The sequence below is a fragment of the Oncorhynchus nerka genome, linkage group LG11 (genome assembly GCF_034236695.1).
Source record: "Oncorhynchus nerka isolate Pitt River linkage group LG11, Oner_Uvic_2.0, whole genome shotgun sequence".
Taxonomy (NCBI): Eukaryota; Metazoa; Chordata; class Actinopteri; order Salmoniformes; family Salmonidae; genus Oncorhynchus; species Oncorhynchus nerka.
In genome coordinates this window covers 12,317,458-12,344,497 of record NC_088406.1, presented here as the reverse complement: position 1 = coordinate 12,344,497, position 27,040 = coordinate 12,317,458, and the positions used below count along the sequence as shown (strand labels likewise).

Sequence of the window (27,040 nt, the reverse complement as noted above, 5' to 3'; positions counted from 1 at the left end):
ATTCCGACAGACACCTCATGTCAAGCAGTGCCTGGAGTGAATATACTGTAAGAAGCGTTACCTGGACTCCCACAGTCTTGATTGGCAGCAGGAAGGCATTGAGTGAATGTAGACTTGTGATCTGCAGGAGTTTCTCCTCCTCCTCGTCTGATATACACGACTTCACTCTCTGCAGCAACGTGTGGGGCTGGAGGGGCAGAGTAAGTTATGATTATTATTATTAGCTAGTCTTACATACTAGAGCAGCATGTTGGTGCATAAAGGAGGACAGTTGGGATCCATTGCAGAGCTCCATGTCCAAAACTCTTATATTAGCACCGTGTTCCTGTCATAGACTAGTGGCGCTCTGCTCTCTGACCTTTTTGACCATGGCAGAGAAGTCTGTGATGATCTTGAGGATGTTGTTGGTCTCAGCAAAGTCCTTACAGATGTAGGGCTCGTCTGCACAGATCACTCTGATGGCCAGGCCAGGACCTACAGGAGAAGATGGGGTTAACATTAAAGCCATAGACATTCTGCAAAACATTCTGCCATGTTCGTTCTAAATGTTCCATGACTATATACAGTTGAAGTCAGAAATTTACATTCACCTTAGCCAAATACATTTAAACTCAGTTTTTCACAATTCCTGACATTTAATCAGAGTAAAAATTCCAGCTAGGGTTGCCACTTTATTTTAAGAATGCGAAATGTCAGAAGAATAGTAGAGAAGCTTAACTTTCTGAACATTCGAGACGTGTAGTCCACTTGTCATTCCAATCTCCTTTGCATTAGCGTAGCCTCTTCTATAGCCTGTCAACTATGTGTCTGTCTATCCCTGTTCTCTCCTCTCTGCACAGACCATACAAACGCTCCACACCGCGTGGCCGCGGCCACCCTAATCTGGTGGTCCCAGCGCGCACGACCCACGTGGAGTTCCAGGTCTCCGGTAGCCTCTGGAACTGCCGATCTGCGGCCAACAAGGCAGAGTTCATCTCAGCCTATGCCTCCCTCCAGTCCCTCGACTTCTTGGCACTGACGGAAACATGGATCACCACAGACAACACCGCTACTCCTACTGCTCTCTCTTCGTCCGCCCACGTGTTCTCGCACACCCCGAGAGCTTCTGGTCAGCGGGGTGGTGGCACCGGGATCCTCATCTCTCCCAAGTGGTCATTCTCTCTTTCTCCCCTTACCCATCTGTCTATCGCCTCCTTTGAATTCCATGCTGTCACAGTTACCAGCCCTTTCAAGCTTAACATCCTTATCATTTATCGCCCTCCAGGTTCCCTCGGAGAGTTCATCAATGAGCTTGATGCCTTGATAAGCTCCTTTCCTGAGGACGGCTCACCTCTCACAGTTCTGGGCGACTTTAACCTCCCCACGTCTACCTTTGACTCATTCCTCTCTGCCTCCTTCTTTCCACTCCTCTCCTCTTTTGACCTCACCCTCTCACCTTCCCCCTACTCACAAGGCAGGCAATACGCTCGACCTCATCTTTACTAGATGCTGTTCTTCCACTAACCTCATTGCAACTCCCCTCCAAGTCTCCGACCACTACCTTGTATCCTTTTCCCTCTCGCTCTCATCAAAAAATTCCCACACTGCCCCTACTCGGATGGTATCGCGCCGTCCCAACCTTCGCTCTCTCTCCCCCGCTACTCTCTCCTCTTCCATCCTATCATCTCTTCCCTCTGCTCAAACCTTCTCCAACCTATCTCCTGACTCTGCCTCCTCAACCCTCCTCTCCTCCCTTTCTGCATCCTTTGACTCTCTATGTCCCCTATCCTCCAGGCCGGCTCGGTCCTCCCCTCCCGCTCCGTGGCTCGACGACTCATTGCGAGCTCACAGAACAGGGCTCCGGGCAGCCGAGCGGAAATGGAGGAAAACTCGCCTCCCTGCGGACCTGGCATCCTTTCACTCCCTCCTCTCTACATTTTCCTCTTCTGTCTCTGCTGCTAAAGCCACTTTCTACCACTCTAAATTCCAAGCATCTGCCTCTAACCCTAGGAAGCTCTTTGCCACCTTCTCCTCCCTCCTGAATCCTCCTCCCCCCCCCTCCCTCTCTGCAGATGACTTCGTCAACCATTTTGAAAAGAAGGTCGACGACATCCGATCCTCGTTTGCTAAGTCAAACGACACCGCTGGTTCTGCTCACACTGCCCTACCCTGTGCTCTGACCTCTTTCTCCCCTCTCTCTCCAGATGAAATCTCGCGTCTTGTGACGGCCGGCCGCCCAACAACCTGCCCACTTGACCCTATCCCCTCCTCTCTTCTCCAGACCATTTCCGGAGACCTTCTCCCTTACCTCAACCTCGCTCATCAACTCATCCCTGACCGCTGACTACGTCCCTTCCGTCTTCAAGAGAGCGAGAGTTGCACCCCTTCTGAAAAAACCTACACTCGATCCCTCCGATGTCAACAACTACAGACCAGTATCCCTTCTTTCTTTTCTCTCCAAACCTCTTGAACGTGCCGTCCTTGGCCAGCTCTCCCGCCATCTCTCTCAGAATGACCTTCTTGATCCAAATCAGTCAGGTTTCAAGACTAGTCATTCAACTGAGACTGCTCTTCTCTGTATCACGGAGGCGCTCCGCACTGCTAAAGCTAACTCTCTCCTCTGCTCTCATCCTTCTAGACCTATCGGCTGCCTTCGATACTGTGAACCATCAGATCCTCCTCTCCACCCTCTCCGAGTTGGGCATCTCCGGCGCGGCCCACGCTTGGATTGCGTCCTACCTGACAGGTCGCTCCTACCAGGTGGCGTGGCGAGAATCCGTCTCCACACCACGTGCTCTCACCACTGGTGTCCCCCAGGGCTCTGTTCTAGGCCCTCTCCTATTCTCGCTATACACCAAGTCACTTGGCTCTGTCATAACCTCACATGGTCTCTCCTATCATTGCTATGCAGACGACACACAATTAATCTTCTCCTTTCCCCCTTCTGACGACCAGGTGGCGAATCGCATCTCTGCATGTCTGGCAGACATATCAGTGTGGATGACGGATCACCACCTCAAGCTGAACCTCGGCAAGACGGAGCTGCTCTTCCTCCCGGGAAGGACTGCCCGTTCCATGATCTCGCCATCACGGTTGACAACTCCATTGTGTCCTCCTCCCAGAGCGCTAAGAACCTTGGCGTGATCCTGGACAACACCCTGTCGTTCTCAAATAACATCAAGGCGGTGGCCCGTTCCTGTAGGTTCATGCTCTACAACATCCGCAGAGTACGACCCTGCCTCACACAGGAAGCGGCGCAGGTCCTAATCCAGGCACTTGTCATCTCCCGTCTGGATTACTGCAACTCGCTGTTGGCTGGGCTCCCTGCCTGTGCCATTAAACCCCTACAACTCATCCAGAACGCCGCAGCCCGTCTGGTGTTCAACCTTCCCAAGTTCTCTCACGTCACCCCGCTCCTCCGCTCTCTCCACTGGCTTCCAGTTGAAGCTCGCATCCGCTACAAGACCATGGTGCTTGCCTACGGAGCTGTGAGGGGAACGGCACCTCAGTACCTCCAGGCTCTGATCAGGCCCTACACCCAAACAAGGGCACTGCGTTCATCCACCTCTGGCCTGCTCGCCTCCCTACCACTGAGGAAGTACAGTTCCCGCTCAGCCCAGTCAAAACTGTTCGCTGCTCTGGCCCCCCAATGGTGGAACAAACTCCCTCACGACGCCAGGACAGCGGAGTCAATCACCACCTTCCGGAGACACCTGAAACCCCACCTCTTTAAGGAATACCTAGGATAGGATAAAGTAATCCTTCTCACCCCCCTTAAAATATTTAGATGCACTATTGTAAAGTGGCTGTTCCACTGGATGTCATAAGGTGAATGCACCAATTTGTAAGTCGCTCTGGATAAGAGCGTCTGCTAAATGACTTAAATGTAAATGTAAAATAATGATTTATTTCAGCTTTTATTTCTTTCATCACATTCCCAGTGGGTCAGAAGTTTATATACATTCAATTAGTATTTGGTAGCATTGCCCTTAAATTGTTTAACTTGGGTCAAACGTTTTGGTTAGCCTTCCACAAGCTTCCCACAATAAGTTGGGGGAATTTTGGCCCATTCCTCCTGACAGAGTAACGGAGTCAGGTTTGTAGGCCTCCTTGCGCGCACACGCTTGTTCAGTTCTACCCACACATTTTCTATAGGATTGAGGTCAGGGCTTTGTAATGGCCACTCCAATACCTTGACTTTGTTGTCCTTAAGCCATTTTGCAAGTATGCTTGGGTTCATTGTCCATTTAGAAGACCCATTTGAGACCAAGCTTTAACTTGCTGACTGATGTCTTGAGATGTTGCTTCAATATATCCATAATTTTCCTACCTCATGATGCTATCTATCTTGTGAAGTGCACCAGTCCCTCCTGCAGCAAAGCACCCACACAACATGACGCTGCCACCCACGTGCTTCACGGTTGGGATGGTGTTCCTCGGCTTGCAAGCCCTTTTACTCCAAACATAACAATGGTCATTATTGCCAAACATTTCTATTTTTGTTTCATCAGAGCAGAGGACATTTGTCCAAAAAGTACGATCTTTGTCCCCATGTGCAGTTGCAAACCGTAGTCTGGCTTTTTTATGGCGGTTCTGGAGCAGCGGCTTCTGCCTTGCTGAGTGGCCTTTCAGGTTATGATGATATAAGACTTGTTGTACTGTGGATATAGATACCTTTGTACCCGTTTCCTCCAACATCTTCACAAGGTCCTTTGCTGCTGTTCTGGGATTGATTTGCGTTCATCTCTAGGAGACAGAATGTGTCTCCTTCCTGAGCGTTGTGATGGCTGTGTGGTCCCATGGTGTTTATACTTGCATACTATTGTTTGTACAGATGAACGTGGTACCTTCAGGATGAACCAGACTTGGTACCTCCCAAAGATGAACCAGACTTGTGGAGGGGAGGTCTACAATTTTTGGGGGGCTGATTTCTTCTGATTTTCCCATGATGTCAAGCAAAGAGGCACTGAGTTTGAAGGTAGGCCTTGAAATACATCCACAGGTACACCTCCAATTGACTCACATTATGTCATTAGCCTATCAGAAGCTCCTAAAGCTATAATATAATTTTCTGGAATTTTCCAAGCCGTTTAAAAGGCACAGTCAACTAAGTGTATGTAAACTTCTGACCAACTGGAATTGTGATGCAGTGAATTATAAGTGAAATAATCTGTCTCTAAACAATTGTTGGAAAAATGACTTGTGTCATGCAAAGTAGATGTCCTAACCGACTTGCCAAAACTATAGTTTGTTGAACAGAACATTGTGGAGTGGTTGAAAAACTTTAATGACTCCAACCTAATTGTATGTAAACTTCTGACTTCAACTGTATATAACATTCTATTGTGTGTTGGTTCTAAATGTTCCATGACTACATATAGAACATTCTATTGTGTGTTGGTTCTAAATGTTCCATGACTACATATAGAACATTCTATTGTGTGTTGGTTCTAAATGTTCCATGACTATATATAGAACATTCTATTGTGTGTTGGTTCTAAATGTTCCATGACTATATATAGAACATTCTATTGTGTGTTGGTTCTAAATGTTCCATGACTATATATAGAACATTCTATTGTGTGTTGGTTCTAAATGTTCCATGACCATATATATAATGTTCTGTCCTGTGTGTACGGTGGGGTACTGACCAGGGAAAGGGTGTCGACAGACGATGTCCTCTGGCAGTCCCAGTTCTCTACCCAGTGCCCGAACCTCATCCTTATGGAAGTCCTTCAGCGGCTCAATGACTTTTCCCTGGAGGGAGTGAGAGAGGAGCCAGCTCAGACCAGAGTGGTGGACTCAAGTCGCATGACTTTGACTCAAGTCACAAATTTCATGATTTGACAGAAAATAAAATAACTTCAGAATTGACTCGGACTTGAGACTGATGACTTGAAATTATCTGACCAATATTTGTAATGTTTTGTCATTCATTGTGTGGCACAGAGTCGAAGTGAATAACTCTCCACGCAGCCAGAGACTGTATCGGACTTAAAAAATAAACAAAAAAGATTGCCTAATGAAACGCACTCTTCCCTCTGATTGGACCAGCAAACTGTCAATCAACACAGGTCGGGTGAGTTAGCATAGTGAGGTTTTGGGGGAATTGTATTTTAATAGGCTACATACATTTAATAGGCTACATTTGCATTTATACCTTGGCATATTCGATCTGGTCACTAACACAGGCCTACAGCATTACACCAAATTCTTGTTTCAAAATGATCCAATTTTTGCTTCAGAACCAAAAAGTAGTGCATCTTGACTGTTTACCAGTCATTAGCATTGGTGCGCAAAGAGTAGCCTACCTATGCTAATATTCCCCATAAAGTACTGTAAAGACCCTGGGTTTATAAGCGCGGATATCGACTCTGCCGCCCGAGCATGCTTTTGCGGCACAGTCGATAGCACGCTGAACTTCAGGCTAGAAGGTCGAGGGTTCGAGACCTGCTCCCTGCCTGTTTCATTACAGTACAATTTAGCAATCTGCTACGAACGCATCTTTTCCACAACAATAGGCTAGCTGGTGATTTCGTCATTTTCCTATTTCAAGATAGGCCTAGTTTGCGTGGGTTATAATTCTATACCTCAGTGGTGGTACTGTCTGAAGATAGCTGTGACGTTGCACTACCTTGATTTCTTATGAAGATGTAAAAAATAATAATATATAGATATTTTTTTAAGTGAATCAATTATGATATTTGAAATTGACTGCTAACAAATTCCTTTCAGCTCAAACTGCAGGTGGAAAACACACTATTTCTGTATCTTGCGGTTTTGAAAATGCATCACCACACTGTGTGTGTGTGTGGGGGGGGTCGCAAGTTTTGAACCACTCCTTTTTGTGGGTCGTGGGTCAAAACCACTGATCTAGCGAACAGATGGCTGATTTGTTATCGGATCAGGTGCAGTGAAAACGTTACATTGCAGAGAGAGTGGATTGACGTAAATATTGTTTGGTGATAAGAATATGAACTGTTTACTTTGCAAGCTCACCAGCAATGGAGTATCAAGCAACAATTACTAGCATAGGTCTACTGGTATTTTTCTATGTCAAAATTGCTTGAAATTGATATTTGTATGTCAAAATTGCTTGAAATTGGCTTATGACGCTTGCATTTGGAATTTGTTGTTTGTAACGTGTGGGTGAATAAGGGAATCTGACAACGTTACTGTCGATGTCCAATGTTTACTAGACCCTCTGCATTTAATACATGATACATCTCGTGTTACACTCAATGCAGTCCCCACACATCCCACTTGTAGTCCATTAGTTCCTGGTGAAACACCCACCCATTTATATTGTCATTAATTCATTATTACATGATTAAAAAGGCCTGTCTGGTAACCTCAATAAATAAGCGGATTTTTTTTGTTGAACCAGTCGTTGCCTGTATAGATTTGTTGTTGAACCAGTCGTTGCCTGTATAGATTTGTTGTTGAACCAGTCGTTGCCTGTATAGATTTGTTGTTGAACCAGTCGTTGCCTGTATAGATTTGTTGTTGAACCAGTCGTTGCCTGTATAGATTTGTTGTTGAACCAGTCGTTGCCTGTATAGATTTGTTGTTGAACCAGTCGTTGCCTGTATAGATTTGTTGTTGAACCAGTCGTTGCCTGTATAGATTTGTTGTTGAACCAGTCGTTGCCTGTATAGATTTGTTGTTGAACCAGTCGTTGCCTGTATAGATTTGTTGTTGAACCAGTCGTTGCCTGTATAGATTTGTTGTTGAACCAGTCGTTCCCTGTATAGATTTTTTTTACATGACTTGACCTGTTCAACTTGGGACTCGACTTGAGACTTGGACCTTGTGACTTGAATAATAGTGATTAGGTACCACCTCCGGCTCAGACAGCTCTGATACATGCTTTCAAGGTTGTGTTTGAAGTTTGTTTCAGTGTGTGTGTGTACCTCGTCTCTGAGCTTGCGGATGAGTTCTGTGTCGTTGTGGTGTGTTTTGATGACCTCTGCCTTGCCACTGGCGAGGTGAGAAGCACTCTCTATGAGGTCTGGCCTCAGGGTGCCCTGGGCTAGGAACACCTCCTCCGGCTTCAGGTTCATCTCCCCTATCACCTCATTGGCCACCTACAGACACCAATCACACACACAGGAAGTCAATTCAATAGTCTTTTTTTTTTTTAGGCGGACAGACAGAAAGAGACTCACAGACAGACTCTCAGAAAGACAGACAGACAACAGACTAGGACTAAGATAAAGTTCAGGACAGGTTATGATTCCATGTGGAAACTTTTCGAAAATGAACAGATTGATGGGACCAGCTCCGTTGCTAACTAGCATAGCTGGTCCATTGTTCCAAAGACTTATAGGATATTAGAATTCTCTCGTCTTAACCCTTGTCATCTTTAACCTAGATGACAAACAGGCATGACACACTCATAGACAGTACCTTGACGAAGGTGTCTCCAATGATCTTCCTCTTCTCCTCAGGGTTGGTCGTCATGTTGAGGGTCTTGCTGATGCGTTTCCGTGGCGTCCGGTCCTCGTCGGATATGGGCAGGGTCGTTGTGCCATTATAGAAGGTGTGTGCTGCGTTCACCACTGGAGAGAGAATTATAGTTTAGATAGTGATATTTTTTTTCATATACATAGCCAGGCACATGTATGCTACATTCGAGTCCATTCTGGACAGGTGTAGCACACCAGCATATCTTTACCTATCACTTTTAAGGTTGACCCCCAGCTTGGCTTGACCTCTCACCTTTTGAGGATGACCCCCCAGCTTGGCTTGACCTCTCACCTTTTGAGGATGACCCCCCAGCTTGGCTTGACCTCTCACCTTTTGAGGATGATGCTCAGTTTGGCTTGACCTCTCACCTTTGAGGTTGATGCCCAGTTTGGTGAGGGCCTCCTCAACGCTCTGGCTCTCCCTCTTCCTCATAAAGCCATTGTCGATGTGCACCGCGATGACCTGCTCCTGGTTCAGAGCTTTGTTCAGCAGTGCCGTACACACCGTGGAGTCCACCCCACCACTCAGCAGAACCTGGGAACAACATTGGACCAGACATGCCAATCAACACAATGCCAGGACTAGAAAAACATTCTTTCATCTCCATCCCCCCTCCCTTTTTTTCTCTCTCTAGAGGGACAACCTACTTTCTGGGAGCAGAGGAAGTCGATCACATTGTTTCAGCAGAGAAAACAGTGTAATTTCACTGTCTAATTGAGTGTTTAATAGCTCAGATGAACTTACTACGCCCTCCCAATGTCTCTATGTTCTATACTATGGGGCCCATGTTGTACACCCACATACTGCATCTAACCATACTATAGATTCCTCACCAGTACTTTGGACTTTCCAACTTTCTCCTGAATCTCTGTGATGCAGGACTGCTGGCGGTTCTGGACAGTGAAGTTGGAGGTGCAGCCGGCGATCTCAAACAGGAAGTTACGTAATATCTCTGTTCCCCGCTCCGTCAGGTCCACTTCCGGGTGAAACTGGGTCCCATACAGCTTCTTCTGCTCGTTGGCAATACCTGTCAGAGAACAACAGGGGAGGCAGTGGTGAGATGTGGGTGATCAAAGACGAGGCGAATGAAGGGAGGGAAGAAGAGGATGTGGAGGGAAGAAGAGGATGTGGAGGGAAGAAGAGGATGTGGAGGGAAGAAGAAGATGTGGAGGGAAGAAGAGGATGTGGAGGGAAGAAGAGGATGGAATGCCAACGGTCTTCATGATCATATTGTGTAATTGACTGAACGTAGGGAAGTATGGCACTAGACTAAATTAGTCTAAATTATCATTTCTTCCAGGCCCAGGACCCTTTCCCGGAATGCTTACCCGCAATGATGCTCCCTGACTGGGCCACCACCTTGAAGTCATCGGCCACCTTGTCCACACTGTCCCCATGAGTCAACAGCACCAGCTCCTCCTTCTTAAGGCCCCTGACAACATCAAGTCACACACAGGGTCAAAGGTCAGACAGGAAGTACATTCACACACACAGGCATAATGAAACCTAAAATAACTCCACCCATATCTGGAACCAGAGGGAACAAAGCAGCAGCCACATTGTGCTCGTGTCTAACTGTGTGTGTCTGAATAACGACTCGCTCGCCGGCCGCTATTCTCTGGACTGTGCGATCGGTGGTGGCAATTTTCCTTTTCCTTCACCATAGTAAGAGGAAAATTCTTTGAGGGAGGAACGGGTACAGCTGTGACACGGCTGTACCCGTTCAGCTATATCCAAACAGCGACTAATCGTTAGCAAGCTAGCCACCATGCTAGCTCGCTTTTGTGGTTTTACTTCGACAAGAAAAGTGTTTTACTGGCTACACCAAGCTAACTTTTCTAATGTTTTTTTTCGGAAATGGTAACCGGCCATCACACAGAGTGCCACCGCCGAGATAGCTCGCGATCAGCGACAAAACCATCTCCCACTCCAAATGAGGAGAAGATGCTGGCACAAATCTGCTCCTGTGGAAACACGATATCGGCCAAGGACAACCACTCGTTCTGCTCCGCTTGCCTTGGGCTGCAACATGCCAGGGAAGCGTTAGCCTCCCCCAGCTTTTGTCCACTTCACTGTGAAAAGTCTCCGTTGCAAGCTGGCACGCCAAGCTAGCCTGAGTCAACAGGACCCTAACCGGGTGCTCGTGTCCCCAATGGCTCATCAGAGGCGATGGATATCCCCACTGGGAATCCTGGAGCGGCGGCTAGCGCAAGCTGGGGCGACCAGCTCCACGCCATTGCCCCGCTGTTGGAGGACTCCAGCAACGACCTCGCGGCTTCCTTGCCAGGCTTCCTGATTGGAGGTGAAAACTACTCCATGAGGTTCTCCTTTGAAATCGTTGGATGGAGACGAAGACTCCTTCATCCCATCCGGCCAGGCCACCAAGCCTCCTGCCAGGGAATCCGAAACTGGAGACGCAGGACGGGGGGGGGGGGGATCCCTACCTGCTCCCGGTGTGGACCTGCAGGATGTGTGCAAGCGCGCTGTAGACAAACTGGTGATTCCCTGGCCCAATGCAGTAGCAAAGACCACCATGCCTCGCTACCAAGGTAAGAGACTACCCAAAGCCAAACGGGCAGCAAGGCAATTACTACCCGTCTTCCCAGAATCCCTGGAGGTTACCCGTACCTACAGTACACCTTTCTCCTCCAAGAACCCTGTCCAATGTGGGTTCGGTGTTGGACTGTGCTGACATGAAAGGGATTGGGCTTGCCCATATGCCTCCCATCGAACCCCTGGCGGCTTCCCATCTACACCCCAACCAGAAGTCCTCCATGACCTCGACTGGCCCCACCTTACCATGTACGAGCGCTTCCAGTCCTCCGTAACAGAGAAGGTCTACAGGTTGGTCGCCACAGCAGTGAAGGCTCTCAGCACCGCCTCCATGCTCTCGGCATACCAAGCTGAGCTACAAGATTAGAAAGTGGTCACAACAGTGCCGGGTCTGTGGGACGAGATCTGCATTGCGACAAACCTCAACCTGGGTTTGCTTAAAGCCGCCATCCAGGTGTCAGGAAGAGTGATGGGGCTCATGATATCCCAGGAGTGTGCGATGGCTCAATCTATCCACAGTGTCTGACAGCTAAAAGCTGAAGATCCTGGGTTCTCCAGTAGACCCTAAAGGCCGTCGAGATGATACAGAAACCCTTGGACCTAGACTTGGAGCGTCGGTACTCGCTCGACTACAGCCTCGCCGATGTTAATGGGGGCCTGGTCGGCCCGCCTTTTCCTATAGTCCACAATCAGCTCCTTTGTCTTGCTCACATTGAGGGAGAGGTTGTTGTCCTGGCAGTGTCTCTGACCTCCTCCCTATAGGAGGCTGTCTCGTCGTTGTCTGCGATCAGACCTACCACTGTTGTGTCGTCAGCAAACAATGATGGTGTTGGATTCGTGCTTGGCCACACAGTCGTGGGTGAACAGGGAGTGCAGGAGGGGACTAAGCACACACCCCTGAGGGGTCCCAGTGATCAACGTGGCAGATGTGTTGTTGCCTACCCTTACCACCTGGGGGTGGCCCATCAGGAAGTCCAGGATCCAGTTGCAGAGGGAGGTGTTTAGTCCCAGTGTCCTTAGTTAGTGATGAGTTTTTGTGGAAACTATGGTGTTGAACACTGAGATGTGGGAAAGTGAAGGTGGGAAAGTGAAGTGCGATTGAGATTACGCCATCTGTGGATCTGTTGGGGCGGTATGCGAATTGGGGTGGGTCTAGGGTTTCCGGGATGATGGTGTTAATATGAGTCATGAACAGCCTTTCAAAGCACTTCATGTGAGTGCTACGGGGCGGTAGTCATTTAGGCAGGTTACCTTTGCTTTTTTGGAAACAGGGACTATGGTGGTCTGCTTGAAACATGTAGGTATTACAGACTAGGTCAGGGAGAGGTTGAAAATGTCAGTTGAGACACTTGCCAGTTGGTCCGCGCATGCTCCGAGTACACATCCTGGAAATCCATCTGGCCACGCGGCCATCCGGAACAGCTGGTGCTCTCATGCATGCTTCGGTGTTTCTTGCCTTGAAGAGAGCATAAAAGGCATTTAGCTAGTCTGGTAGGCTCGCGTCACTGGGCTGCTCGCTGGTTGAGTCTTCCTTTGTAATCTGTAATAGCTTGCAAGCCCTGCTACATCCGATGAGCATCAGAGCTGGTGAAGTAGGATTCAATCTTAGTCCTGTATTGACGCTTTGCCTATTTAATGGTTGGTCTGAGGGCATAACAGGATTTCTTATAAGCGTCTGGATTAGTGTCCCGCTCCTTGAAAGCGGAAGCTCTAGCCTTTAGCTTGGTGCGGATGTTGCCTGTAATCCATGGCTTCTGGTTGGGATATGTACGCACGGTCACTGTGGAGACAACTTCATCGATGCACTTATTGATGAAGCTGGTGACTGAGGTGGTATACTCAATGCCATTGGATGAATCCTGGAACATATTCCAGTCTGTGCTAGCAAAACAGTCCTGTATGTAGCGTAGCATCAGTGTCATCTGACTACTTCCGTATTGAGCGAGTCACTGGTACATCATGCTTTAATTTTTGTTTGTAAGCAGGAGTATAGAATTTTGGTCAGATTTGCCAAATGGAGGGAGTGAGGGAGAGCTTTGTATGAGTCTCTGTGTGTAGAATAAAGGTGGTCAAGAATTGTTTTCCCTCTGGATGCACACGTGACATGCTGGTAGAAATGAGGTTAAACTGATTTAAGTTTGCCTGCATTAACTTTTTATGGCTGCAGGGGCAGTATTGAGTAGCTTGGATGAAATGGTGCCCATTGTAAACGGCCAGCTCCTCAGTCTCAGTTGCTAATATATGCATATTATTATTAGTATTGGATAGAAAACACTCTAAAGTTTCGAAAACTGTCAAAATATTGTCTGTGAGTATAACAGAACTGATATTGCAGGCGAAACCCTGAGGAAAATCAAAACAGGAAGTGGCTTCTATTTTGAAAACTCCATGTTCATGGTCATGGGTGCACCTCAGCCACGCTCAAGGTCCTAAACGATATCTTAACCGCCATCGATAAGAAACATTACTGTGCAGCCGTATTCATTGATCTGGCCAAGGCTTTCGACTCTATCAATCACCACATCCTCATCGGCAGACTCGACCGCCTTGGTTTGTCAAATGATTGCCTCGCCTGGTTCACCAACTACTTCTCTGATAGAGTTCAGTGTGTCAAATCGGAGGGTCTGCTGTCCGGACCTCTGGCAGTCTCTATGGGGGTGCCACAGGGTTCAATTCTTGGACCGACTCTTCTCTGTATACATCAATGAGGTCGCTCTTTCTGCTGGTGAGTCTCTGATCCACCTCTACGCAGACGACACCATTCTGTATACTTCTGGCCCTTCTTTGGACACTGTGTTAACAACCCTCCAGGCATGCTTCAATGCCATACAACTCTCCTTACGTGGCCTCCAATTGCTCTTAAATACAAGTAAAACTAAATGCATGCTCTTCAAACGATCGCTACTTGCACCTACCCGCCTGTCCAACATCACTACTCTGGATGGCTCTGACTTAGAATACGTGGACAACTACAAATACTTAGGTGTCTGGTTAACTGTAAACTCTCCTTCCAGACCCATATCTAACATCTCCAATCCAAAGTTAAATCTAGAATTGGCTTCCTATTTCGCAACAAAGCATCCTTCACTCATGCTGCCAAACATACCCTTGTAAACTGACCATCCTACCAATCCTCAACTTTGGCGATGTCATTTACAAAATAGCCTCCAATACCCTACTCAACAAATTGGATGCAGTCTATCACAGTGCAATCCGTTTGTCACCAAAGCCCCATATACTACCCACCATTGCGACCTGTACGCTCTCGTTGGCTGGCCCTCGCTTCATACTCGTCGCCAAACCCACTGGCTCCATGTCATCTACAAGACCCTGCTCGGTAAAGTCCCCCCTTATCTCAGCTCCCTGGTCACCATAACATCTCCCACCTGTAGCACATGCTCCAGCAGGTATATCTCTCTAATCACCCCCAAAACCAATTCTTTCTTTGGCCGCCTCTCCTTCCAGTTCTCTGCTGCCAATGACTGGAACGAACTACAAAAATCTCTGAAACTGGAAACACTTATCTCCCTCACTAGCTTTAAGCACCAACTGTCAGAGCAGCACACAGATTACTGCACCTGTACATAGCCCACCTATAATTTAGCCCAAACAACTACCTCTTTCCCTACTGTATTTAATTTATTTATTTTGCTCCTTTGCACCCCATTATTTTTTTTTTCTACTTTGCACATTCTTCCATTGCAAATCTACCATTCCAGTGTTTTACTTGCTATATTGTATTTACTTTGCCACCATGGCCTTTTTTTGCCTTTACCTCCCTTATCTCACCTCATTTGCTCACATCGTATATAGACGTACATCGTATATAGACTTGTTTATACTGTATTATTGACTGTATGTTTGTTTTACTCCATGTGTAACTGTGTCGTTGTATGTGTCGAACTGCTTTGCTTCATCTTGACCAGGTCGCAATTGTAAATGAGAACTTGTTCTCAACTTGCCTACCTGGTTAAATAAAGGTGAAATAAAAATAAATAAAAATGTTCCATAGCCTCCCTTTGCTGGATTTAAAGGGATATGAACCAGATTTCTTTTCCTATCGCTTCCTCAATGTGTTAGTCTTCAGACAGTTTCAGGCTTTTATTTTGAAAAATGAGCCAGATAACATCACGTCATGGGGTCACATGAGTTTTGCTCGCGCTACAGAATTTGGACAGCTATTTTTTTTCCCTCTCCTACTGTGAAAGACATTTTATTTTTTATTTTATTTCACCTTTATTTAACCAGGTAGGCTAGTTGAGAACAAGTTCTCATTTACAATTGCGACCTGGCCAAGATAAAACAGAGTAACACAAAGTTACACATGGAGTAAACAATAAAGAAGTCAATAACAGTAGAAAAAAGAGAAAAAAAAGAGTCTATATACATTGTGTGCAAAAGGCATGAGGAGGTAGGCGAATAATTACAATTTAGCAGATTAACACTGGAGTGATAAATGATCAAATGGCCCCCCAATGGTGGAACAAACTCCCTCACGACGCCAGGACAGCGGAGTCAATCACCACCTTCCGGAGACACCTGAAACCCCACCTCTTTAAGGAATACCTAGGATAGGATAAAGTAATCCCTCTCACCCCCCCTCCCCCTGAAAAGATTTAGATGCACTACTGTTCCACTGGAGGTCATAAGGTGAATGCACCAATTTGTAAGTCGCTCTGGATAAGAGCGTCTGCTAAATGACTTAAATGTAATGTAAATGTAATGAGATACTGGTGTGCAAAAGAACAGAAAAGTAAATAAATAAAAACAGTATGGGGTGAGGTAGGTAAATTGGGTGGGCTATTTACCGATGGACTATGTACAGCTGCAGCGATCGGTTAGCTGCTCAGATAGCAGATGTTTAAAGTTGGCGAGGGAGATAAGTCTCCAGTCACAGGCAGCAGAGAACTGGAAGGAAAGGCAGCCAAATGAGGTGTTGGCTTTAGGGATGGTCAGTGAGATACACCCGCTGGAGCGCGTGCTATGGGTGGGTGTTGCCATCGTGACCAGTGAACTGAGACAAGGCGGAGCTTTACCTAGCATGGACTTGTAGATGACCTGGAGCCAGTGGGTCTGGCGACGAATATGTAGCGAGGACAGGCCGACTAGAGCATACAGGTCGCAGTGGTGGGTGGTATAAGGTGCTTTAGTAACAAAACGGATGGCACTGTGATAAACTGCATCCAGTTTGCTGAGCAGATTGTTGGAAGCTATTTTGTAGATGACATCGCCGAAGTCAAGGATCGGTAGGATAGTCAGTTTTACTAGGGTAAGTTTGGCGGCGTGAGTGAAGGAGGCTTTGTTGCGGAATAGAAAGTCGACTCTTGATTTGATTTTCGATTGGAGATGTTTGATATGAGTCTGGAAGGAGAGTTTGCAGTCTAGCCAGACACCTAGGTACTTATAGATGTCCACATATTCTAGGTCGGAACCATCCAGGGTGGTGATGCTAGTCGGACGTGCGGGTGCAGGCAGCGAACGGTTGAAAAGCATGCATTTGGTTTTACTAGAGTTTAATAGCAGTTGGAGGCCACCGAAGGAGTGTTGTATGCCATTGAAGCTCGTTTGGAGGTTAGATAGCACAGTGTCCAAGGAAGGGCCAGAAGTAGACATTTGCGGTTGATATATTATCGATTATATATTTTAAAAACAACCTGAGGATTGATTATAAAAAACGTTTGACATGGTTCTGTGGACATTATGGAAACTATTTGGAATTTGTCTGCGTTGTCGTGACACCTCTTTCCTGTGGATTTCTGAACATAGCGCGACAAACAAACTGAGTTATTTTGGATATAAAAATCATCTTTATGGAACAAAAGGAACATTTGTTGTGTAACTGGGAGTCTCGTGAGTGAAAACATCCGAAGATCAAAGGTAAACAATTAATTTGATTGCTTTTCGTGACCAAGCTTCCTGATGCTAAGTGTACTTAATGTTTTGTCGTGCGATCGATAAACTTACACAAACGCTTGGATTGCTTTCGCTGTAAAGCATAATTTCTAAATCTGACACGGCAGGTGGATTAACAAAAGGCTAAGCTGCGTTTTCCTATATTGCACTTGTGATTTCATGAATATAAGTATGTGTAGTAATATTTATTGAATGTAGCGCTATGCTATTCAGTGGTTGTTGATGACACTTATCCCGATAGGGGGATTGCAGCCATAACAAGTTAAAGTCCACGGCCACTAGGAGCGCCGCTTCTGGATCAGCATTTTCTTGTTTGCTTATGACCTTATACAGCTCGTTCTTAGGTTGGGGTGCGACCCACGAGGGCAGAACGGTGAGTGGGGACCCCATCTCCATCTTCTACACATGAACAGCCTGGAACTCCTTGGGGTGTCCCTAGCATTAAAGTCTACTCTACCATTTCTGGAGGGTCGTCATGTTCCTAGTCATAACAGACAATACCACTGTAGTGGCTTACATAGACAGACAAGGGGGACTGCGATCCCTTCACTTACACACACTGATACACTGACTGAATATGTGGAGCAGTTTGCATCTCCAGTCACTGAGACCTACTCATGTACCGGGAGTAGTGAATCTGGGGGCAGATTTACTCTCCATATGAGGAGTGGAAGCTCCACCCAGAGGTAGCCAATCAGGTTTGGATGCACTACGGTACCCCAGCAGTGGAGCTTTATGCATCGATGGAGAATAAACACTGTTCCTGAGGGATCGAGACGCACCGATAGGATTGGACGCATTAAGCGCACGAGTGGCCACACATCCTCCTGTAGGAATTCCCCCGACTGGCCCCGATTTCCCCCACCCTGGCCAGAGAAACACTGGCTAGCAGAGATCAGTCAACTACTATGCGGTCAACCGTTGCCCCTCCCTCTGTGTCGGGACCTACTGTGCCAGGCGCGAGGGGAGATGTTCCATCCTCACGCAGAACGGTTCGCCCTCTGGGCTTGGCCCGTGAACAGCTCAACTTGAACACCGCCAGGCTTCCCCCAAAATGTAATTTAGACTATTCAGAGTGCTGGAGCCTCCACCAGCTCCCTTTATGATTGTAAACAGCACGTGTTTGAGGAATGGTGCAACAAGTCACAGGCTGTGTCATTCCAGTGCTTTGTCTCTATAATCATGTCATTTCTACAGGAATTATTATTAGACAAAGGCTTTTTCTACTATTAAAGTATCAGGCAGATATTTTGGCTTGTCATGTGGGTTTTGGGAGCACGACACTTTTACGAAGGGTGCATGTCGTTTGTGTCCAGTGTCCAAACAGCGTTCCCCTTCGTGGGACAGTCGTTTTGGACGCTCTATGACAACAGCATTTTGAGCCGCTGGATCAGGTGGATCTGAAGATGCTTTTAATTAAAGACAGCTCTATTACTAGCACTGTCCCTCTGCCAAGCGTGTAAGTGACATTCACGCACTCTCAGTGCACTCGTCATGTGCAGCTGGCACCCAGTAACGATAGTATCATTGTGGCCTAACCCCTTGCCTTTATCCCTAAGATTATTAATCCAACTTGCGCTGATAGATTTTTTTTTGCCCCCACAGTTTTCCTCTCCGGGTGCACACATTGTGCCCAGCACTCTACGTATATACATGGACAGGACTAAGGGGTTTAGAAAATGTCATTAGATGTTCATTTCCTGGGTGAAACCTTACAACGGTGAAGCGCTCACAAAACAGCACCTATCCCACAGGATAGTGGGGGCCATTGCTTTGACCTACACAAGTAAGGGTCTCCTGCTGGCCTATGGCTCATTTCACTAGAGAAATGGCTACATCCCGGCCTTTATTTAAGGGCATATCTATCCAAGATATTTGTTTATCAGCGAGTTGGGCTTTGCCGCGTACATTTGCAAAGTTTTATAGGCTTGATGTCACTGCACCGACCCTGGCGCATACGGTTTAACGTGTAGGATCAACTCAGGGGCAGAGCTCATTGTGTGGTGTATTGCACAGGGCAGTCGGTCGTCAGGATAAGCTTGTCTGGCAATACGGGAGTCAGATTATCCCACAAGGGAAATAACGAAACTGATACTCGAAAGAGAACTTCTGGTTACCCCGACGCACAAGTCTCGACATCCAGCCTATCACGGCTGGCGTAGCATAATAAAGGTTTTTGACTAATACACTGTATCTCATAAGTGAAAAACCCGAAACGAATACTTGAAAGAGAACTGAAGTATGTGACTGTTGGAATGTTGATCCAGTTCACATCAAACACATGGCTCTGGAACAAACCAATCAAAAACACCTGTTTTTTCTCCTCTAACCATTAACCTATTTACTCAGAGTGGTTATAGTGAAACCACTTTCTATCTGCCTACACCGAAGAATCTTTAGTTCTTCCAACCCACCTGAAGAGAGAACAGGTGTTGTCCAGTCCGATGTTGAACACTCCATCCTCTCTCACACTCTTCCTGTGTACTGTCCCTCCAAAAACCTTATTCATCATCTGTGGAGAGGACAATTTATCATTAGCCTCTTATATCTGCATTTTGTACCGATTGAAAGACCTCCTTTCATTTGTATGTGATGTGTACATAAGAACGTGATTCTTAGTGGGTTTTATCCAATTGATCGGTCTTATGCTAAGGTTTTCTGGGGGGAGGTTTCTTGCGTGTGTATTTCTCAGGGCCCTCCTACCTGCATTCCATAGCAGATACCCAGGACAGGCTTTCCAATGGTGAATATGGCAGGGTCAAACCAGGGGGCATCCTCAGCATACACAGAATTAGGACCACCAGAAATGATGATCGCCCTGGAGACAGAGAAAAGGGGGAGGAAAGTATAAAAAAATTAACAAGGTACAAGGAAGGAGGATATATATTCAAAGGCAAAAGACAAACAATAAATGTCATCATACACAACAACAGAGTAGTCATTTCATACTAATAGCATAGACATGGACATAGTATACAGCTGTTTGAAAACCCCACCGCTCTCTAGTGTGCCCATAGTTTAGACATTCTCTATTGTCTGTTCATACTGAAGCATTCCAAAAAGGTGTGTGTGTGCATCTATTCTGTAGGGGTGGAGAGACAATTTCGCAAACTGTAATGGAAAAATAGTGTCCCCTAAAAAAGCCCTCCCTGCAGAGATGGGGACCTCTCCTAAGCAGTAGAATGCAGTTTAAACACACACACACTCTCTCCAAGGTCAGTAACATTTCATATATTTACAAAGACCTGCTTAGTCTAGACACTGGTTTGTGTTCCTTTTGTATAGGGCTCCAGGCTCGCTCACAGGCTGCCCTGACAACTATGTTCCTCCACAGACGATGGACAGATAAAGAGGAGATCTTGGGAATTATCAGTGTCATTGTTCTGACAGGTTCTCTGTCTCATACCTACAGTAGATATGCATGTCCCCATCTATCTTCAGAGCTCGTGCTGCCAGGCGACCTAAACTGGAACATGCTTAACACCCCAGCCATCCTACAATCTAAACTTGATGCCCTCAATCTCACACAAATTATCAATGAACCTACCAGGTACCCCTCCAAAGCCTTAAACACGGGCACCCTCATAGATATCATCCTAACCAACTTCCCCTCTAAATACACCTCTGCTGTCTTCAACCAAGATCTCAGCGATCACTGCCTCATTGCCTGCATCCGTAATGGGTCAGCGGTCAAACGACCTCCACTCATCACTGTAAAACGCTCCCTGAAACACTTCAGCGAGCAGGCCTTTCTAATCGACCTGGCCGGGGTGTCCTGGAAGGATATTGATCTCATCCCGTCAGTAGAGGATGCCTGGATATTTTTTTTAAATGCCTTCCTAACAACCTTAAATAAACATGCCCCATTCAAGAAAATTAGAACCAGGAACAGATATAGCCCTTGGTTCTCCCCAGACCTGACTGCCCTTAACCAACACAAAAACATCCTATGGCGTTCTGCATTAGCATCGAACAGCCCCGTGATATGCAGCTGTTCAGGGAAGCTAGAAACCGTTATACACAGGCAGTTAGAAAAGCCAAGGCTAGCTTTTTCAAGCAGAAATTTGCTTCCTGCAACACTAACTCTAAAAAGTTCTGGGACACTGTAAAGTCCATGGAGAATAAGAACACCTCCTCCCAGCTGCCCACTGCACTGAAGATAGGAAACACTGTCACCACTGATAAATCCACCATAATTGAGAATTTCAATAAGCATTTTTCTACGGCTGGCCATGCTTTCCACCTGGCAACTCCTACCCCGGTCAACAGCACTGCACCCCCAACAGCAACTCGCCCAAGCCTTCCCCATTTCTCCTTCTCCCAAATCCATTCAGCTGAAGTTCTGAAAGAGCTGAAAAATCTGGACCCCTACAAATCAGCCGGGCTAGACAATCTGGACCCTTTTTTTCTAAAATTATCTGCCGAAATTGTTGCCACCCCTATTACTAGCCTGTTCAACCTCTCTTTCGTGTCATCTGAGATTCCCAAAGATTGGAAAGCAGCTGCGGTCATCCCCCTCTTCAAAGGGGGACACTCTTGACCCAAACTGCTACAGACCTATATCTATCCTACCATGCCTTTCTAAGGTCTTCGAAAGCCAAGTCAACAAACAGATTACCGACCATTTCGAATCTCACCATACCTTCTCTGCTATGCAATCTGGTTTCAGAGCTGGTCATGGGTGCACCTCAGCCACGCTCAAGGTCCTAAACGATATCTTAACCGCCATCGATAAGAAACATTACTGTGCAGCCGTATTCATTGATCTGGCCAAGGCTTTCGACTCTGTCAACCACCACATCCTCATCGGCAGACTCGACAGCCTTGGTTTCTCAAATGATTGCCTCGCCTGGTTCACCAACTACTTCTCTGATAAGAGTTCAGTGTGTCAAATCGGAGGGTCTGCTGTCCGGACCTCTGGCAGTCTCTATGGGGGTGCCACAGGGTTCAATTCTTGGACCGACTCTCTTCTCTGTATACATCAATGAGGTCGCTCTTGCTGCTGGTGAGTCTCTGATCCACCTCTACGCAGACGACACCATTCTGTATACTTCCGGCCCTTCTTTGGACACTGTGTTAACAACCCTCCAGGCAAGCTTCAATGCCATACAACTCTCCTTCCGTGGCCTCCAATTGCTCTTAAATACAAGTAAAACTAAATGCATGCTCTTCAACCGATCGCTACCTGCACCTACCCGCCTGTCCAACATCACTACTCTGGACGGCTCTGACTTAGAATACGTGGACAACTACAAATACTTAGGTGTCTGGTTAGACTGTAAACTCTCCTTCCAGACCCATATCAAACATCTCCAATCCAAAGTTAAATCTAGAATTGGCTTCCTATTTCGCAACAAAGCATCCTTCACTCATGCTGCCAAACATACCCTTGTAAAATTGACCATCCTACCAATCCTCGACTTTGGCGATGTCATTTACAAAATAGCCTCCAATACCCTACTCAACAAATTGGATGCAGTCTATCACAGTGCAATCCGTTTTGTCACCAAAGCCCCATATACTACCCACCATTGCGACCTGTACGCTCTCGTTGGCTGGCCCTCGCTTCATACTCGTCGCCAAACCCACTGGCTCCATGTCATCTACAAGACCCTGCTAGGTAAAGTCCCCCTTATCTCAGCTCGCTGGTCACCATAGCATCTCCCACCTGTAGCACACGCTCCAGCAGGTATATCTCTAGTCACCCCCAAAACCAATTCTTTCTTTGGCCGCCTCCTTCCAGTTCTCTGCTGCCAATGACTGGAACAAACTACAAAAATCTCTTAAATTGGAAACACTTATCTCCCTCACTAGCTTTAAGCACCAACTGTCAGAGCATCTTACAGATTACTGCACCTGTACATAGCCCACCTATAATTTAGCCCAAACAACTACCTCTTTCCCAACTGTATTTAATTAATTTATTTATTTTGCTCTTTTGCACCCCATTATTTTTATTTCTACTTTGCACATTCTTCCATTGCAAAACTACCATTCCAGTGTTTTACTTGCTATATTGTATTTACTTTGCCACCATGGCCTTTTTTGCCTTTACCTCCCTTCTCACCTAATTTGCTCACATTGTATATAGACTTGTTTTTTTTACTGTATTATTGACTGTATGTTTGTTTTACTCCATGTGTAACTCTGTGTCGTTGTATGTGTCGAACTGCTTTGCTTGATCTTGGCCAGGTCGCAGTTGTAAATGAGAACTTGTTCTCAACCTGCTTACCTGGTTAAATAAAGGTGTTCTCAACCTGCTTACCTGGTTAAATAAAGGTGTTCTCAACCTGCTTACCTGGTTAAATAAAGGTGTTCTCAACCTGCCTACCTGGTTAAATAAAGGTGTTCTCAACTAGCCTACCTGGTTAAATAAAGGTGTTCTCAACCTGCTTACCTGGTTAAATAAAGGTGTTCTCAACTAGCCTACCTGGTTAAATAAAGGTGTTCTCAACCTGCTTACCTGGTTAAATAAAGGTGTTCTCAACTTGCCTACCTGGTTAAATAAAGGTGTTCTCAACCTGCTTACCTGGTTAAATAAAGGTGTTCCTGGTTAAATAAAGGTGTTCTCAACCTGCCTACCTGGTTAAATAAAGGTGTTCTCAACTAGCCTACCTGGTTAAATAAGGTGTTCTCAACCTGCTTACCTGGTTAAATAAAGGTGTTCTCAACTTGCCTACCTGGTTAAATAAAGGTGTTCTCAACCTGCTTACCTGGTTAAATAAAGGTGTTCTCAACTTGCCTACCTGGTTAAATAAAGGTGTTCTCAACTTGCCTACCTGGTTAAATAAAGGTGTTCTCAACCTGCTTACCTGGTTAAATAAAGGTGTTCTCAACTTGCCTACCTGGTTAAATAAAGGTGAAATCATTTTTTTTTAAATGTTCTTGTTTATTTCAAAATGTTTGGTCCAGGTTCATTGACTTGTAAATGCCACCCAGGTGCAAGTGTGATGTCAGTCAGTCTCACCTGAAGCCCTGTTCTCTGATGGCGAAGGCTGGCGTCTCTAGTGGGAGGATCTCTGAGCGGACAAACAGCTCTCTGACCCGCCTGTCAATCACCTTGCCGTACTGAGCCCCGGCGTCCAGGATGACCACTGCCCCCTCACATGAACCATTCTGAGGCTCAATGCTGCTGATGTCCAGCTGGGGGAGAAAGAACACACATCCACACACACTGTCCTGACCACGTACGAACACTCAATCAGGATAACCACATAGGCCTACGTGTGGAATAGCCTTCAACCATGTTGTTTTTAATGAAGATACAATAGTCTATATTCCAAACATAATGGTTGAACCAACGGGTGTTCAAAAAGCATTACAAAACGTTAAATTAATTCAGAGACAGACAAAACCATTTGCGATGGTGAATGGCCCCACTTCGCTAACCTCACTGTGAGGAACGGGATTCATTAAGGCCAGAACACAATTTGAGACACGTGAACACAATTTGAGTACTGAGAAGAGGACACGCAGAATCACGAGTCACACAGAAGCTAGGGGCCTGAGCATGGTCCAGTAGGGACCAGCTTTAGTAAACTGTTCAGTCCAGTAGGGGCTTTAACCTGCCTTTTGAGATTTCTAGTGACCAGATAGATGTTTCAAGCCATGATTGACAGGCCAGTGGACGTTACTCTAGGATAGATATCATAACAAGTTGTTTTGCAGTTACATCTATACGCCCGCCCCTTATGCATGACTTATGGAGACAGCAATGATTCACAGGCCAGTGGACGTTACTCTAGGATAGATATCATAACAAGTTGTTTTGCAGTTACATCTATACGCCCGCCCCTTATGCATGACTTATGGAGACAGCAATGATTCACAGGCCAGTGGACGTTACTCTAGGATAGATATCATAACAAGTTGTTTTGCAGTTACATCTATACGCCCGCCCCTTATGCATGACTTATGGAGACAGCCATGATTCACAGGCCAGTGGACGTTACTCTAGGATAGATATCATAACAAGTTGTTTTGCAGTTACATCTATACGCCCGCCCCTTATGCATGACATATGTAGACATATGTATGGCAGTCAAGTGTTGTCAAGAGAGATAGTGATTTTAAGACCGTCACTATGGTTACAAGCTTAATATTCCTATCAAAACTACATTTCTCATTCAATACATTGGGGCATTAGATATGGGGGGGGGGTCAAATGCACTGCTCTAGTAGTAAATTGTGAAGTTGAGTAGCGTGTCCCCACGTGGTTTCTGACACTCCACACTTCCGTCAATGAAAAACAACAGGCATTCGCTCGTGTATCAAGTATTGCAAGTGACACCATTAAAGCCCTAAAACTGCGAACCACACATTGCATATAAAACCGCGTCGATATTGGATGTGGAGTTGTTATACTGGGCCTGCTTTCCTGGAGAAAAGTCAAATGGAGTACTTATGTATATTAAAAAAACAATACGATGGTTGGCCTATGCTGCAGCTGGCACAACTGTGTGGTGGGTGGACAGACTGGAGACCGGGCGCTAGCTGGCTAGTCATAGTTAGGCTAGCCACCAACCCGATTGTCTCTGTTAAATAACCAAAAAACAATATGCATGCTCGTAACACAATCTGGCACTGTTGCTACGAAGTTGAAATATATAAAGTCCACGATAATCTGTAACTACACTGCTAGCTATTATGCTAGTGAGCTAACAATATCGGGCTATTGCTAACGTTAGTTGGATAACTACAGTAGTCGATATCCAGCTGTGCGGCTGCAGCTAGCTAAGCTACATTTACACGCGGCTTCTGCTAGCAATGTCTACATCATGAAAGATGCAATAGTGGCATAAAAGTTAAATTCACTATCTGCCGGAGGTTTATAAAAACCCTCAAAAACAAACATTTAAAAGACGAGGCAACAGGCATGAAGACATGCATCTCCGACGGGGGTGCACGCACGCCGCAAGTTTGCTGAAAACACGACATAGGCCGTAGCTAACCGGGGACTCCCAGCGCCCATGTCCCGCAGCCGACAACCACCGACAGACAGCCGATACACATTGAACGAGAAACGGGATATGTTGCTTCCTTCGCGGCACATAGGCCGTTGTTGGACTGACCTTGGTATCTCCGTTGCACAGAGCCATGGATGAGTGTAGCAGAATGAACTCTCCTCCTCGGTCTTCCAGATAGCACGCAACAGAGAGAGAGAGAGACTAGTGGTTGCTCGCTGAGTTGTTGCGCCGACCGCTGACGAAAATGTGTGCTAACTAGCGCTTCCGTAGCTACAATACTCACTGTCTGGATGGCTTTCTATGACCGTGCGCTGTCCGACCACTTCGCTCAAAGACTGTCGCTGTCCCCTCCCCTCTTGAAGAGTAGGGAGTACTAGTGACTGTCTGCGTGGGAATAAGGGCTTCTAGGGAGGAGTTACTCCTGGATAATTCAGTGGAAAAGTTGTATTATGGAAAAGCTGCTGCAGTTTACAAGGGGAATAATTCGCCCTATGTCTAATGATCTATATCACGTGAATAATGTAAATAGTATGTAATTGCTAGCGGACTAAACACCATTCCATGGGGAAAGACGTATCTGGGGATCATTTTGGATCCCTCTGTGGGTGAAGTGTAACAGGAGCTATGAGGGGAAATCCAGACAGCGGTATGTCTGGATCATGGGTTCAGCTTCGACTAGAGGAACAGAGTGTTTGTACATTCACTGTGTGGTAACATGGTACACTGCATGTAATAGACACATAATGAAGAGGAGTCTTCTGACGTTCTGAAAGGGACTGTTAAGTTCTCTGCTGTTGGGGTAGATGGAAAATGGACGTGTGAACTTTACTGACTTTATTGTCCCCATGGGGACATTTTGTTGCAGTGCCAGGTATACGTTTAAAGTGGTGTTTAAATACAAAACAAACCTGACAATACAACTTTCATAATGGTTACATACCAATAAAAAGAGACTAGCCTGCTGGCCTTACTGGGTCGATAGGAACATCAGCCCGAGCTATTTAGGAGGGATATCACACCTGGCACAAATGATTGTCTAGTTGTGTTTTTCCGGGGGGGGCTTGGTCTAAAATTATTTTGTGAGCCTTGTGACCTTAAAGATCTCATCCAGGCCTGTCTGTTTGACTACAAGTACCTTGCTTGCTGTGGTGATAATCCCT

General features: G+C 46.2%; 1 protein-coding gene across 1 annotated transcript in view; it reads right to left on the bottom strand.

Moving 5' to 3' along the window:
* Positions 1–26,234, bottom strand: part of gmps (guanine monophosphate synthase) — a 39,687-nt gene extending 13,453 nt beyond the window's left edge. Inside the window, exons 1-12 of the mRNA XM_029672110.2 lie at positions 25,986–26,234; positions 23,882–24,057; positions 19,618–19,732; positions 19,329–19,426; positions 9,777–9,880; positions 9,282–9,475; positions 8,817–8,982; positions 8,389–8,540; positions 7,893–8,066; positions 5,631–5,736; positions 359–474; positions 62–187 (exon numbers count right to left, since the gene is read on the bottom strand). Coding sequence (XP_029527970.1) covers positions 62–187; positions 359–474; positions 5,631–5,736; positions 7,893–8,066; positions 8,389–8,540; positions 8,817–8,982; positions 9,282–9,475; positions 9,777–9,880; positions 19,329–19,426; positions 19,618–19,732; positions 23,882–24,057; positions 25,986–26,012 — 1,554 coding nt within the window. The 5' untranslated portion in view covers positions 26,013–26,234. The remainder of the gene's footprint in view (positions 1–61; positions 188–358; positions 475–5,630; positions 5,737–7,892; positions 8,067–8,388; positions 8,541–8,816; positions 8,983–9,281; positions 9,476–9,776; positions 9,881–19,328; positions 19,427–19,617; positions 19,733–23,881; positions 24,058–25,985) is intronic.
* Positions 26,235–27,040: the final 806 nt, after the last annotated feature.